Source organism: Gavialis gangeticus, unplaced genomic scaffold (assembly GCF_001723915.1).
Source record: "Gavialis gangeticus isolate Ggan-Ray unplaced genomic scaffold, GavGan_comp1, whole genome shotgun sequence".
In the NCBI taxonomy this organism is placed as follows: Eukaryota; Metazoa; Chordata; order Crocodylia; family Gavialidae; genus Gavialis; species Gavialis gangeticus.
Window position 1 is genome coordinate 79,097,183 of NW_017729033.1, and position 14,150 is coordinate 79,111,332.

General features: G+C 44.9%; 1 protein-coding gene across 1 annotated transcript in view; it reads right to left on the reverse strand.

Moving 5' to 3' along the window:
- MTMR7 (myotubularin related protein 7) overlaps window positions 1-14,150 on the reverse strand; it is a 110,641-nt gene that overhangs the window by 10,141 nt on the left and 86,350 nt on the right. Inside the window, exons 8-12 of the mRNA XM_019526580.1 lie at window positions 12,651-12,760; window positions 7,238-7,363; window positions 6,592-6,641; window positions 5,085-5,285; window positions 2,012-2,152 (exon numbers count right to left, since the gene is read on the reverse strand). Coding sequence (XP_019382125.1) covers window positions 2,012-2,152; window positions 5,085-5,285; window positions 6,592-6,641; window positions 7,238-7,363; window positions 12,651-12,760 — 628 coding nt within the window. The remainder of the gene's footprint in view (window positions 1-2,011; window positions 2,153-5,084; window positions 5,286-6,591; window positions 6,642-7,237; window positions 7,364-12,650; window positions 12,761-14,150) is intronic.

The window sequence follows — 14,150 nt, forward strand, 5'->3', positions numbered from 1 at the left end:
GTATCATCAGCAAATTTAAACAGGTTGCTTTTCACCCTGTCGTCCAAATCGCTGATGAAGAAATTGAACAGCGCAGGCCCAAGGACCGAGCCCTGGGGGACTCCACTGCCCACTTCCCCCCAGGTCGAATATGACCCATCCACCACCACCCTCTGAGTGTGACCCTTCAGCCAATCTGCAATCCATCTGACTGTGTAGGCATCAATGCCACAGTCGCCTAGTTTTTTAATGAGGATGGGGTGGGAGATGGTGTCAAAGGCCTTGCTGAAGTCTAGAAAGACTACGTCCACGGCGACACCTGCATCCATTGCCTTTGTGACCTGATCATAAAAGGCAATCAGGTTGGTCTGACAGGTTGGTCAAAAGTATATCCAGAATGGTTAGGTTGTGAAGTGCTTTATAAGGAAGCTAAAATCAATGAAGTTGTTCCCACTTACTCTTCTTCTAAAATTGGTCTTAAACGTTAAACATATGCTAGCATGATTAAAGCTATATGTTTTCATGAGGCATTCTATGTAGTGCCCTACCGACTAAAGGGACCTGTCACATTCATTACCCAGGTATAACAGGGCCTTTTTTATTATTTCTTCTCAGGTTGCCACTGTATAAATCACAGCACTTGATCATGAGAGATGCAGAGCATGGCAACTTTCACTGAAGCCCCAGGGGGCCCAATCATGCTCCTCACAAGGTCTGAAACTTTCAAGATCAATCCACAGACCTTCATTCAGGAAACTACTTGGGTACATGCCTACAGTTCAGTTAAGTAATTACTGTAGACACGGCACTGTACTAGTACAGTTCTCTTGCTTCCAGGATTGGACTTAGCTTAGTTAAGTGCCATGTGAATATACTGTAGGGTGCTTAAAGTTAAGAACATGCTTATGTGATTTCCTTGAGTAGGTCTGAATTCAAGCCCACAATAAATGTTTTCCGGAAGCAGAGCCTCAAGAGAGTCCCAATTGTGAAATCTCTGCAGTACTCAGGTATTACTAATCTGCAGACCTCAGTGCAATTCAGTTAAAACAAGAAATAAAAAATGACCAGGACCAAAAAAACCCAAACCCCTTAGGACTCAGTTTCTTTCCTCTTACTCCAGAGTCAGGCTGCCTGTCTGTCTGCTCTCACACAATTTGATGTTGTGTGTCTTAGTTCAAATAACTGTTCCCATTCATGTGCAAATGAGAAATCAGCTTCAAATCATAAGCATATTTGGAGAGCTTAGATAGTAGTACTCGTCCCTTGTTTTCCAGTTCTCCTTGAACCATGGCCAGAGCCTGCCTTTACATACCTAAGGAGCTCAGCAGACAAGTTAAGTAACAGTCAGGCTTGTATTCAGCATTCAGCTGTCTAGCCAAGTGGCTGGCAGAGCTGTTAGGAGATTTTGCAGACTAAGTGGTTTATTTTTTTCCCAATGCTATAGTATTTCAGTCACACGCTCCCCCTATATTTATTAAAGTGGAAGATTTAATCCTATAAATCCTTAAGGACACAAATAGTCCCAAAGCCGATGTGATTACTCACATGAGGGGGAAGCTACTCTGTATAATATCAGAGCTAAAACATGTCAATGAAGGTGGACAGAGAGTCTGTCTTACTTGCGTATTAATTTAGCATTTATTTGAATGTGTGTAAATTAAACCCTGAGACTAAAACCCTTTCTTCACCTCTGACGTGGACTGATTCTGGGTACCAAGCATACATTAAAAAAAAACAGAAATCAGTACCAGAGAGACTAGAATAGAATTGAAAGAGCCCAGTGAAACAAGTGATTAACCACATAATTGGGATATAAACACAGCACAACCTTAGACATAAGCTTCTTTTGGGACTAATCTGGTGTTGTGAAACATTGTAGAGGCCCTGTCTGGAATTAAGCCTTTCCACTGTCTTCCTTACCATTAAATTAATCAATATCCTAGACTGTAAGATGAGTGATGGCATTTTGTCCTAATAAATCCTGCTAGCAGCATCTTGTTCACAGTGACAGTCAGGAAAGGAACTCACTTACTTATACAGGAAGTTGCATGGGGCTGTCTGTGGGTGGAGAGTCCCCTGGGTTTGACCGTGGTCTGCTCTGTAGAGAGGATTCATGTAATCCACTCGATTCTTCCACAAATGAGCCCAAAGTGAGTATGTTCGTTCTTGAATTCTGGGAAATAATTTAAAGGAAGAATGTATAACTGCTCTTCAGCTGGGGGCGGGGGGGGATGGGCACAGAGATCAGGGAAAATATTCCAGTGCTCTTTGCTACCTATTAAAAAGTAGCTTTACAGAAAACAACTTTCCTTCATTCAATGTAAAGGACGAAATCCATTGCACCACCATAAAGCCAGAGTAGTTGACATGTAGGAGAAAGGGGGTTAGACATATAAAATGCAATCTTCATTTTCAGGTACATTAGCATGGCTTTTGTTGGATGGAATAGCAGCAACAAACCCTCTGTATTAATTTTGTGGTGTTGAAGCCACTGACTGCATGGTAATGGATCTCATGGTTCCTCCCATGTGCCAGCCCCTGTAACCCTCACTGCAAGACCTTGCTGGGCTACGTGGGACTGATATGCAGATATTTCTATGTGGCCCCCCTCCCAACACCACCTCTGGCTTCTCCTTCAGTAATTAAGCCTTTCCAATACAGCTGCTATTCAGGGCTTCTAAATGAATCCTCACTCCATGAACACATTTCAGCCCCATGAAAATGTACTGACCACTGAAGCTGGCACCAGATGACACAGCCACACAGAGCGCAGTGGCACTAAAATCAGTAATGGTGGCCTTTCTTTTACAGAAGGAATGACTAGTTTTTGGCAGAAACCTCATCTCCCATTTGGTAATAAGCAGAGGCTCAATTCGACTCTCTTCTGTGGTGTTGGAGTGGTAATTGCAACTTTGAGGGTTTTTTAGTTTATGTGGATAACATCTGAAATTGAAACTGTTGTGGGCTGCCAGGGCTACAACCCACCTGGAACAGGAATGCAGGTGTTGTATCAGTGCACAATTTGTTATTTGCAAGACTGCAACTCTGGATGGTTTTCTTCCTCATGGCAGGATTAGATTTTCTTGTTGGAGGTAGAATCAATGTGCAAGCAGCTGAGTCTCCAGCCTTGCAGGGCTCCAAACCTTTTCCTGCAAACTAGCTGTCAACCTGCCTGATCACCATGCATTACGGTTCTTGTTGGTAAACTGGGATGACAGGCATGTTGATTCTGCTGATGTGACTTCAGGTTTCTGGCATCTTCTGGCCATCTGTCATGTCAAGATACATGAGTCTCTCATTCAGTAGAACTTGGCATGGAAGGATTTGTGAGGGCTTTCAGATTGAGTAGGCTAGGTCCTAACCAGGTCTAGACTTGGACAGCTGTGACAACTATTACACTTGTAGCACAACAAAAGCCCTTGTAGTGCTGCGAAATGTGAGCATGCAGGTGTCTAAGTGGTCTGTAGTGCTACGAACATGGCCCAAGTGCTATAGAAAAGTACCTGTTTGAAACCAGAACTTCTCAGTAGGGCTACGTTGTCATATATAATGTCTGTTTAGTCAGATGTAATTTTACAGAGATCTCTAGTACCCCCAGCATCCTACAATGCTTTGCTATCCCTGCTTCCCTCCTCCAGCAGGGCACCCACCCACAGTGAGCTGCCAGAATCATGCTGGCACCCTGCTGCCAATGGGAATATCAGCAAGAGTCAGTGCCCCCAAGGCACTGCCACCACTGTCGCCAGTGCACAAGTTGTTGCCTGTGCTCTCACAGCAGCAGCAGCACTGGCAGGAACAGGTACTGCCACCCCAAGCTAGGGGACTATCTTTGACAGCCACTGCTCCAAGACCAGACCCAGTGCCAGGAGTCAATCCTCTCCCCTGCTGGGAGCTCCCAGCATGCTCTCTTCCTTCTATGGGTGGCTATCTTTGACAGCTGTTGCCACAGCCTGGGACAGGGCTGCACCTATGGAGGTCAAGCATAATCTCCAGCTACCCACAGAGGTGGCAGGGGTGAAGACAGCATGACCCATCACCCCCACAAATGGCCAGGGGTGCCTTTGTGCCAATACTTCCTCCAGCTGATATCCTTGTGGAGACAGCCCCAATCCCATGGGGCAGGGGCAGCAAAGGAACAGTTCCCTATCATTCCCTGGCTACGAAGCAAGCCTTTGATGTGACTATAACTCTGCAGTCTGAGGGCTGGAATATCTGTATGCTCCTCCACAGCACTATATATTTCAAGTGCAAAAAGTAGTGTGGCACTTTGTAGTGCTACAGATGAATGGCTGTCTACAGCCTGAGGGAAAGGAGAGATGGCAACAGCCCATGATGGCTTCAGCATTCTTTTCCCCCTACTGCCAATATGAACCAGATGGGATAGAAAAGCAGGGAATACATGTACCTGACACGCCTGAGGAGCCCTTTATACAAAGAAAAAGCATATGTGTAGTTAAGAAGTTGCTGCACGGAGAGCCTGTATTTCTTACTTTATCTGCCCCACATTCTTGAAGAGTTAAATGAAGCTGGATTACCTTGGAGGAGAGAGCATAGCTAGGTTTTAGAGAGGCTGGGAGGTTCAACATAGCTTAGGAGGCTGGGACAGCTGGCTAGTAGAGGTCTGTGTCCCAGGGAGGTGCCAGAGAATACGTTCTGTTCCCTGAGACTATGTCTGAAGGCAAAATTGGATGCTGCTCAGACCCAGCTGACTCAGAAGCACGTGATATCCAAAGATTGGGTCTGACAAAGCAAGCTGATGATCCTCACCACAGTGATTCCGTCACAGCTGTAACAAACAACTTCCCCTTTCACTTTTCATTTCAAGTTATTTACAATGTAATAAAGTTGTGGCCACTTCATCAAAATATGTTTGTGTCATTTCTCACTGATCACTCGTGTTTGTGTCCCTGTCATTTACCTTACGTAGCATTGCAGAAACCCAACACTTCCTTTTCAACTATATTGCCAGGTAAAGGAAGGTAAGAAATCTAAATTGCTGCCCTTAGTAGCATGCATGTATTAAGGCTTAAATGTGTGTCACTTTTTACAATTAAAATATGTAAAACCCACATATAGCTATGTCTTTAAGGAATAGAAAGTCTTACTTCAACTCTCGTCTCTCCTTCTGGCTGTTACAAAGGAAGTTACCAAACTGGCAGGAATAGATATGATGTTGTATATGGATCAGGAATCTTTCATTGAATTCAAAGGCACAGGGGAATTGTTCCATTAGCTGCCAAACACACTCAATGAACTGGTCAATAACTGGGGATATCTCCTTTGGATCACCATCTAAATTCCCATACCTAAGTAATAAAAAGATATTATGATACAAAAAACATGATGCATGAAAAACAGGTTTATACACTTGACAATATCCCTTTATGAATGGGAGGGATGAATCACAGACCTCGTGGTTCTCAAATCAGGCAAGACTAGAACTCTATAGAACACAAGGGCACAAATCATGAATGATGCAGAAAAGAGAATCTCTGTAGCAGCAATGGAGAGAAACCCTGTCAGGAGGCTTGCAGAGAGCCAAGGAACATGTACAAGGCCCTAGCCTTCCCTTTGCAGAACCCCCAGAGGAGGGCACCATGGGAAACAGCTACACTTCACTGTGTGAACAGGTCGTTTTTGTACCTATTTATCAAATGAGGTATTGCTGATGCTGTTCACAGTAGTTATCCCTAATTAATAGAAACATGAAAGTGTGAAATACAATATCATGCAGAGGATATGTTATATCTTAAACTCTGCCCAATATCTTTACTTGTTCATTCTGTTTATATGGGCCAAGACAGTAGGAAATAATACGGATAATTTCTTCTGAGGTACAAATTGCTAATTCTACTTATATTCTTCAAAGAAAATATAGCAATACCGTAAAGGAGACCATATTAATTGCTGATCATTATGCACCTTATATTTTTTTTTAATGTTTTTTGAGGAACTGACAAACTGAAAAGCTGAAAACGAGGGATGTATGCCCACTTTACATGAAAACAGCAAATAATTTCATGCCAAAAACACAGCTAGAGGCACAAAAATAGCCTTTCTAAATAGTTTTATGTTATACTCTCTTTAAGTTTCTGAACTAATTCTTCTGTTTTACTTAGATTATTTTCTTACAGACAGTTTGGATCACAGATCCTTCAAGTTAAAGGCACTTCAGCAAGTATCTTACCTTAAGTACTATCCTAAACTAGGCATGCTTTTCTGAACTAGGGCCTTCATTTTTATGAGTGAAATCCTGGCCCTACTGAAGGCAATGGCATTGATTTGCTAGAGATGTCCTTTGACATTGATAGAAATTTACCCCCAAGCATATTATTTTTTCTCTCCAAAATGCATGCTTGAGTGCTAAAAGCAATCTGTAATCACACAGCCTATACACGCAATAGCAAATGGGAGTTCAGGCAGTTTGGTGGAAAATAATAGTTAAAATGTATTTTACTTTTCCAGGTGGCTACAGTAAGCAGTGAATATTGTCACTGGGTATACTGTTGTTTTCAAAGGGAAACAATAAAGTAAAATTGTTATGACTACAGCAGAGATCTGATTTTATCTTAGAAAAACAGTATATATTAAACAGTCTTGCAGGGCTCTTACCTGTGATTAAATTTATGACCAAAGGAAACCCAATCTTTTTCAATTAATACCTATAATGAGAAAAGCACACAAGTCTCTGGCAGTCAACATTATTTTTAAAGCAAGCAGAAGAATGATATCAATAAATAAAACTGAAAATCTGAGGTACAGAAAGAAATAGTTTTCCTTCTTTAGTAGAGTTAACTTGAGTACTTTAAATGTCATTTAGACTAATCTATCTTTTTTATTAAATTTTACAAGCCTTGCTAATCTATCTTTGCACCCAAATTTGATAAACAAAACTGCAGCCTGTCTTTGAAAATTAAATTAAACTATAAAGTGATGGCAAGGCTCCCACTACAGCTTCCTGAACAAAAAGCTAGTTGCCTTATAAATAAATAGTCATGTACCTGACTAGGTCTAAACCTTTGATGAAATTACTCTATAAACTAAGACAAGATATTTTAGAAAATCTAGACCACTGACACTACCAGACCACCTAGTTGTAATTTAGCCTTTTTTATTTCTTAAAGGTAAAAGGTTATTTTATTTAAAAAATCTATGTTATTTATTTTAAAAGTAAAAGGTTATTTTCCTTAAGCAAAAAGAGCATAGTGCATAATGTTATTCATGTTTATAAAATCCTCTATAAAAGAGACTTGCTTACCATGAATCCCTTCAGTGTCCTGTAATAGGGGTCTAACAGAAGGCTTGCTACAGAGCAAACCTGAGCTGTTCTATCCCAGCCATCTGAGCAATGAACAAGAACACTCACACCTTCCTCTGCCACAGCCTAAAAATATAGAAAGACTCTCAGATAAAACAATGAAAATACAGCAATAGGTAGAAATTAGAAGCAAGACAGTCTAGTCATTAGCATGCTAATCTGCATTTTGGCAGACCTGAATAAATTCCTTGCCCACTAACTTCCTTGTAATATTAAGCAAGTCAAGTCCAGATCCAAAAAGAATTTGATGCCTAAGTAAAAACTTAGATCCTCAAACCCCACACTACTGCCACCTATACTTGGAAGCACCACAAGCCACTAGATGCCTCAATTTTCAACTAGTAAAGTACCTGGGGTGCCTATTTCATTGTTTCTGGGCATGACCAGAGCCACCTAAATCTTGAAAGTAAATGAATACTTGGACAAACACCTGCTGGGGTTCACAAAATGCATGTTCCTGCACCTCCCTCACCTGTGGGTTCCTTTTCCTGCAGGTGTTCTCAGACTGTACCTAATCAATTGTTTGACACCCCAAAGACTCGCAAAAAGAAAAGATGTAGGTGATGATGCCCTAATACCCACTTGTCCCTGGGTTATAGCAATCACCTATGATGTGAGAGGTGTGTATTATATTCTGGAGTATATGTGAGAAAAATTCTGGTAATGCTGTGCATGTGCACAGTCACTTCAGCCCTTGTAGTGGTGAGCTGGTCAGTGCTCACACCTTAGCCACATTGGGATTCACAAAAACAGGCATTTGCCCATCTGACCCAAAACATATACTTAGACTACAGCTAACCCCATACAGCACAGCCAGAGTAAGAGGTGGTGGTGCCTCTCTTTTACCCAAAAATTCAGTGTTTAGAGCAGGGGTGGGCAATTATTTTAGCTGGAGGGCTGCTTAATGACTTTTGGTGATCTGTCAAGGACTGCAAGGGTAGTCCCACCCCTTAAAAGGTGCCCTGCCCCCTGAACACTATCTGGGACCAGAAGTGCCCCCCCTGCTCCTCTGACCTTTGCCACTGGAAATCCCTCCCCTTGACCCCGGAAGTACTGCTTTTGGAAGCGGGGGGGTGGGGGCGGAATCGCATCTTGGAACCAGAAAAAAAATCATATACTAAAAATCAAACATCTACTATAACATATTTTGACTTGTTTTCAAAAAATATTGTTGTCCTGATTTACATGCATTTGCATAGTGTATATAGAGGTGATTGCATAATAGTTCAAAATAAACTCTTACTCCTGTACGTTTTGTGTTGTGGGGGTGGGGAGTTTATCGGGGATGTAGGAGTGGGTGTGGGGGGCTTGTGGGGTGGGTTTGAGAGTTTGTGTTGGGTTGGTGGGGGTGTGGGGATGCTGGGTGTGGGGTATGTGTGGATGGGTGTGGGCCTCCCCAGACTGGGCTGGCTCCATGCCAGAATGTGGGGCTCCTCGTATTGCAGGCAGAAGCCACGCGCCATCAGCCCAGCCGGGCCAGCTCCATGCCTCCATGTGGGGCTTCCAGCACCAGGAGCCCCACATGCTGGCATGGAGCCAGCCTGGTCTGGGTTGAAGGTGCATGCCAGCAGGCTGGGCTGGGCTGGCTACGTGCTGCCACATATAGCTCCCAAGACTCAGCCAGAGCCATGTGCTACTAAGGGGCTCTTCCTGCCATGAGCCTCAAGAGTCCACCACCTGATGCTGCCCCTTGTGACAGCCCCCACCCCCCCCCAGTGGTAAGGGGGCCCACATCCACCCACAAACCTCACACTCACATCCACCATGCCCCTGCAGGCAGGAGCTCCTCTCCCCACTCACCAGCTATCCAGTCACATGCTATCATGTTCACTGCTTCCACACGGAGCTCCTAGCTGGAGTGCCAGGAGGCCCATGGGGGTGGAGGTACAGAGCCCACCCAGTCCAATGACACATGACCTCTGAAAGCCTGCCTCCCATTGACTTTCAGAGAAGCAGCCGTGGGCTTGTAATAATTGTTTTTTGGAGGGGCCTCACGGACTGGGTAGAATGGTATGGTAGGCCAGATCTGGCCAGGATACAGGAGTCTGAGATCCAACTCCTTTCTCTATCTGAGGGGAGCTCCAGCAACCATAGAAATTAATGCTGCTGCCACTACTGCCATCACTCAGGGGTCACCTGGCCTGCAGCAATCCCCATAGATCCAGCCCATAATAAGCTGCAAGTCATATCCAGCCCAACCCAACAATTCTGAAAACCCTTGTTCAGGTTATTAGAATATTAGGTATTCATGGTGCAAGTGATCTGTACAAAGAAGAGGTTATATTTATTTTGAAATCATTTAGGGAAGTTATCGCTCATAATGAAGGAGATTTTTGTTGATAAGATTTCTGTCCTTTTTTTCTTTGACTGTTTATGCTGACTAAAGAAAGCTCTACTCAAATCATAAAACAGAAATAAAATAAGAAAGATAGTAACTAGAAAAATAAGCACTGAGATTTGTTTTAAAGTGGAACAACGAATAGCAATAAATCATCAGTGCTTATCTATGAAGAGAGTTAAATCTATCTGAATTAGAATAACGTGGGCAAAAAACCAATAAAGAATTGGAAGTGCTAAAATCCTCGTTGCTAAACACAAATCATAAACAGAGCATAAATTCCAAGTAACCAAATTCCAGTAACCAAACACGACAGCATTCCAGATTAAAGTTCAAATCTTTCCACTGAATTGGGAGAGAAACAGGAGGCTGTCAGATGCATAGGCAACAAAAATAAAGAAAAAACTGATAGATGCTATATAAACTCCCTGCTAAAAGAAAGATGGCAAGGCCTGAAGGCAATGACCCCACTGCTGTTTATAGCAGAACTTGACTTCAGGGGCCTAAGATTTTACTTACTGACTGACAGTAGTATCTCTAGCAGGTTATATGAGGATAAAATAACAAACCAGCCCCTGTATATTAGAAAGACACAATCAAGGTAAGAAAGAAAAATTGGACATAGGTAGGGGTCTACCCAAATCAAGGAAGCAGGCAGTCAATTTTTCAGGTAGATCACGGGGCCAGCCGCCATTTTGTGGGCTTATTGTGGCAGCCCCCCGCCATGCCTGTGATTGGCTGAGGAGCCCAAGTAGCCCCACCTCTCACTGCTGATTGGTTAAGGGGATTGTCCATCATACAGCCCCATCCCTTGCCACTGCGTGGAGAGTGGTGGAGCCACACAACAGGTATCCCTCTTAGCCAATCAGTGGTGAGGAGCAAGGGCTGCACCCACCTTGCCTGCTCCCCTTCATGCCAGCAGCCCCCTCCCCCTTTCTCCCCTGGCATGCTGTGTGGCCAGGATGCAGCAGCCATAAGGACTGTTGGCTCCCACTAGGGAGCCAGCATTTTATTTTTAGGAAGTATGTGCCCTTGCAGGTTTCATAGACATTGCCCGATTTCGTGATTTCTGTGCAATTGCAATTTGAGTAGGTTTCTTTCTATACATAGTTTCTGAATATTGGTAAATGTAAGAATGGGCATGTTGGGCATGTCCACACATCCATGTACATGTGCTTGCAGCAGTACAAATTTATGCCGGAGGTCTGTGCCTCAGCACTTGCCTGAACATACACTTTGGTGTGGAGCAAATTGTGTTACTTGGGGCAAACTCACTCTAACCAGCTCCTCCTGGATCTTTAGCTAGGGGGAGCTAGAGGCTGGCTCTAACAGTATAAAAAGCTGCCCTGGTGAGCAGTTCTGGGCTACTAGCCCTCAGGAGCTTCTGAAGCCCAGCCACTTGGTATCTGGGGACACTAGCCCTTTGTGCTAGTCCTCCCCCACCCACACACATGTACACACTCCCCCCTACCCTCACAGCCCTACTTACCTAGAACAAAGCCTAAGCCCAAGTCACTGCTGCAGCCTTACCCCACTCCTATTTTCTCCAGCACGGGTATGTGGCAGCCATACAGAAGCTTTGGCCACATGCTAGAGCATCTCTCTGGAGGACTCAGCCTCCAGTTGCCTCAGGGCATGCTCCAGGAGCACACCCTGAGCCACTTTTTTCCAACATTTTTTTTTTATACTGGAATTCCCTCTAACTGAGATACCACAACAGGCACGTGCTCGCTCATGTAGATGCAGCCATTATTTTCAAATCTAAGCACTTGCATACTAACATGATCTCGAAAAGCAAAACAAAATAATGGGTTTGGAACAGGCTCCCCCCAGAGGTGGTACAATCACTCACCCTGGCAATCTTGATGCCCACCTTGCTGGGAGTATCTGACCCCAGCAGTCTTTCCTGCCCAAGTGCAGGGGGGCTGGACTCAATGATCTGTAAGGTCCCTTCCAGCCCCTAACATCTATAAAACTATGAGTGTCTCGAACCATCCAGCATAGCAAAGAACTACATATAGCCTATATTTCAGAAACAAGAGTAGTAAAAGAAATAACGTAATTCCTACTTACTATAAAAGAAAGATAGGTTGGGGAATAACACAAAATTAAGAGATACTTCAGCTAAATAAAACATTCTCAGATGAGCAATCCATTTAAATATCTGTTATTAGGATAAAATATGAGTTGTATCTTTTTGTAACACAAGCCTCAAAATGAGAACACTGACAATAAATGGTGATTGGCACAAAAGAGTTAGCAAAGAGGATGTGGAAATTAAAAGATTATTAATGGATGATAAATACCACTGATCAAATCAAATGTGATTCAGATATACAGTTTCTCAATAGTAAAAACAACAACTTATTGAGATTTTTTGGCTCCCCCTGCCAGAGCTGACCCAAGCAGGGGCCCATCCCTGCTCCAATCCTATGTGCCCCAGACTTGAAGAAGCTGCTGCTGCCATCAGCAGTGGCAGTGGTAGCGGTGCAGGGAGAGGGGGAGGTAGCAAGCAGCTGGATGCAAAGTTGGTGGTGCTGAGTCACTGTGGCTGCTCCGCCGAGCTCTGCAGGGGTCCCCAAAGTCCGGGGCCTGAGGCAGTTGCCCTGATCCAACCCCTCCAGAGATGGCCTGCCCCCTGCACTGGCAAGCTGCAATGGCATGATTTGGATCTAATACTTGATCCCAAAAACTGCATGTCCTGCCACGCGTGTGTGGCATTGCAGAAGGCGAAATGGTTGGGATCAGATCCTATGTGCCTTTAAATGGGGAATGCGGCATGCCCAGGACCCATAGTATACAAAAGCAAAATGGAAAAATGTTATTCTAATTTACTGGCAAAGTAACCACATAGCAGTTCCTGCCACACTGATGAATTGGGCTTTCTTCTGCCTTGACCTACACCATCAAACATTAGAGCCAAATTCTTTTCTGTTGTAACTCCACTGACATCTGTAAAATTGCTCCAGCAGTGATTTTGGTCAGTCAGTTTTTATTTAGCTTTACATGCTTTACCTTTGCAATGAAGATGCCCGCATCCATGATGGCTTTGATATGCTTTAGCCAGCCAGAATTCTCCAGGCCCCAGAGGAAGTCGCTCATAGAGGGTGACCTCAATTCACAAACTGCAAAAATAAACTGTATGTTTAATAAAATATTTTAACTTGTAGGTTTAGCTTCCAGGCTGTATGTTCAGGGGTTATCTGTATTACATGTGCATCATGTGAAATGAAATGAATGCATTTACATATATTTGAGGTCCTATATAACATGTAAGAAATCCTAAATTTAAAAAAATTGTTGAGTCAAATTTTTCCCAAACTAAGTTTTGGGGAGGGTGAATTATCTTTAAAAAATCTAGGATAAATAGTAGGCCAGTGCAAATAGGGAAATATTCGATTTGGATTCAGCCAACTCAGAGGACAGTGATTTGATCTGGTGATTCAAATCACTGTCCCCATTTGATGTGGCCACAACAGAATTGGAGATTCAGCGCTGATTAGGAGATTCAGATCCACTGGGGAGAGGCAGGCACAGCTGGGCGGATGCAGGTTCTCCCGCAGCTCCTCCAGCTGTGCCTGCCTCTCCTCGAGCAGGGGGAGCTGCAGGAGAAGCCCCTATAGCTGCCCTGCTTGACCCCATCCCCGCCCAGCCCAGCCTCCCAGACAGTGTGCAGCACCCTGCCGAGCCACACTGTACCCACGCGATGCAACAGCTGCTTCATGGGTGCCAAGCAATGGGGACAATCCCCGCTGTCCCCCACTGCCCTGCGCTGCACAGAAGGGCTCTGCCATGAGCCGTCAGAGGCCCTAATTGCTGCTGCTGCAGCCAGCGAGTGCAGGGCTTTTTTTTTTGCTTTTTTTTTTTAAAGTTCTGGGAGGCAGGGGCCAGGCAGAGCAACCATGGGGACTTCTCTCGTGGCTTCCCTCACCAGGGCAGAGGCAGGCACAGCTGGAGGAGCTGCCGGAGATGCCCCCATGGCTGCCTTGCCTGGCTCCAGCCTCCCAGCACTTAAAAAAAAAAAGCCCCACACTCACCAGCTACAGCAGCAGCAGCAATCAGGACCTCTGAGGGCTCATGGCAGAGCCCCCCTACACAGCACAAGGCAGTGGGGAGCAGCAGGGATCTCTGCCCCCACCTGGCACCCACGCAGCGGCTGCCCTATGGCATGGGTGCAGTGAAGCTCGGCAGTGTTCCGAGTGATGTCTGGGAGCTGGGGCAGCTCCAGCAGTCAGCCAGAGCCCAGCATGGTTCAACCCCAGTGGCCCCACCTCCCAGACAATGTGCAGCACCCTGCCAAGCTGCACTGTACCCGTGCCATGGTGCACCTGCTGCACGGGTGCCAGGCAGGGAGGGGCTATCTCTGCTGCCCCCCGCTGACCCAAGCTATGTGGGGGGGCTCTACCATGAGGCCCTGATCACCACTGCTGTAGCCGGTAAGTGCAGGACTTTTTTTTTTTTTTTAAAGTGCCAGGGCTAGGCTGGGGCCGGGTGGGGAATAGGACCAGGCAGGGC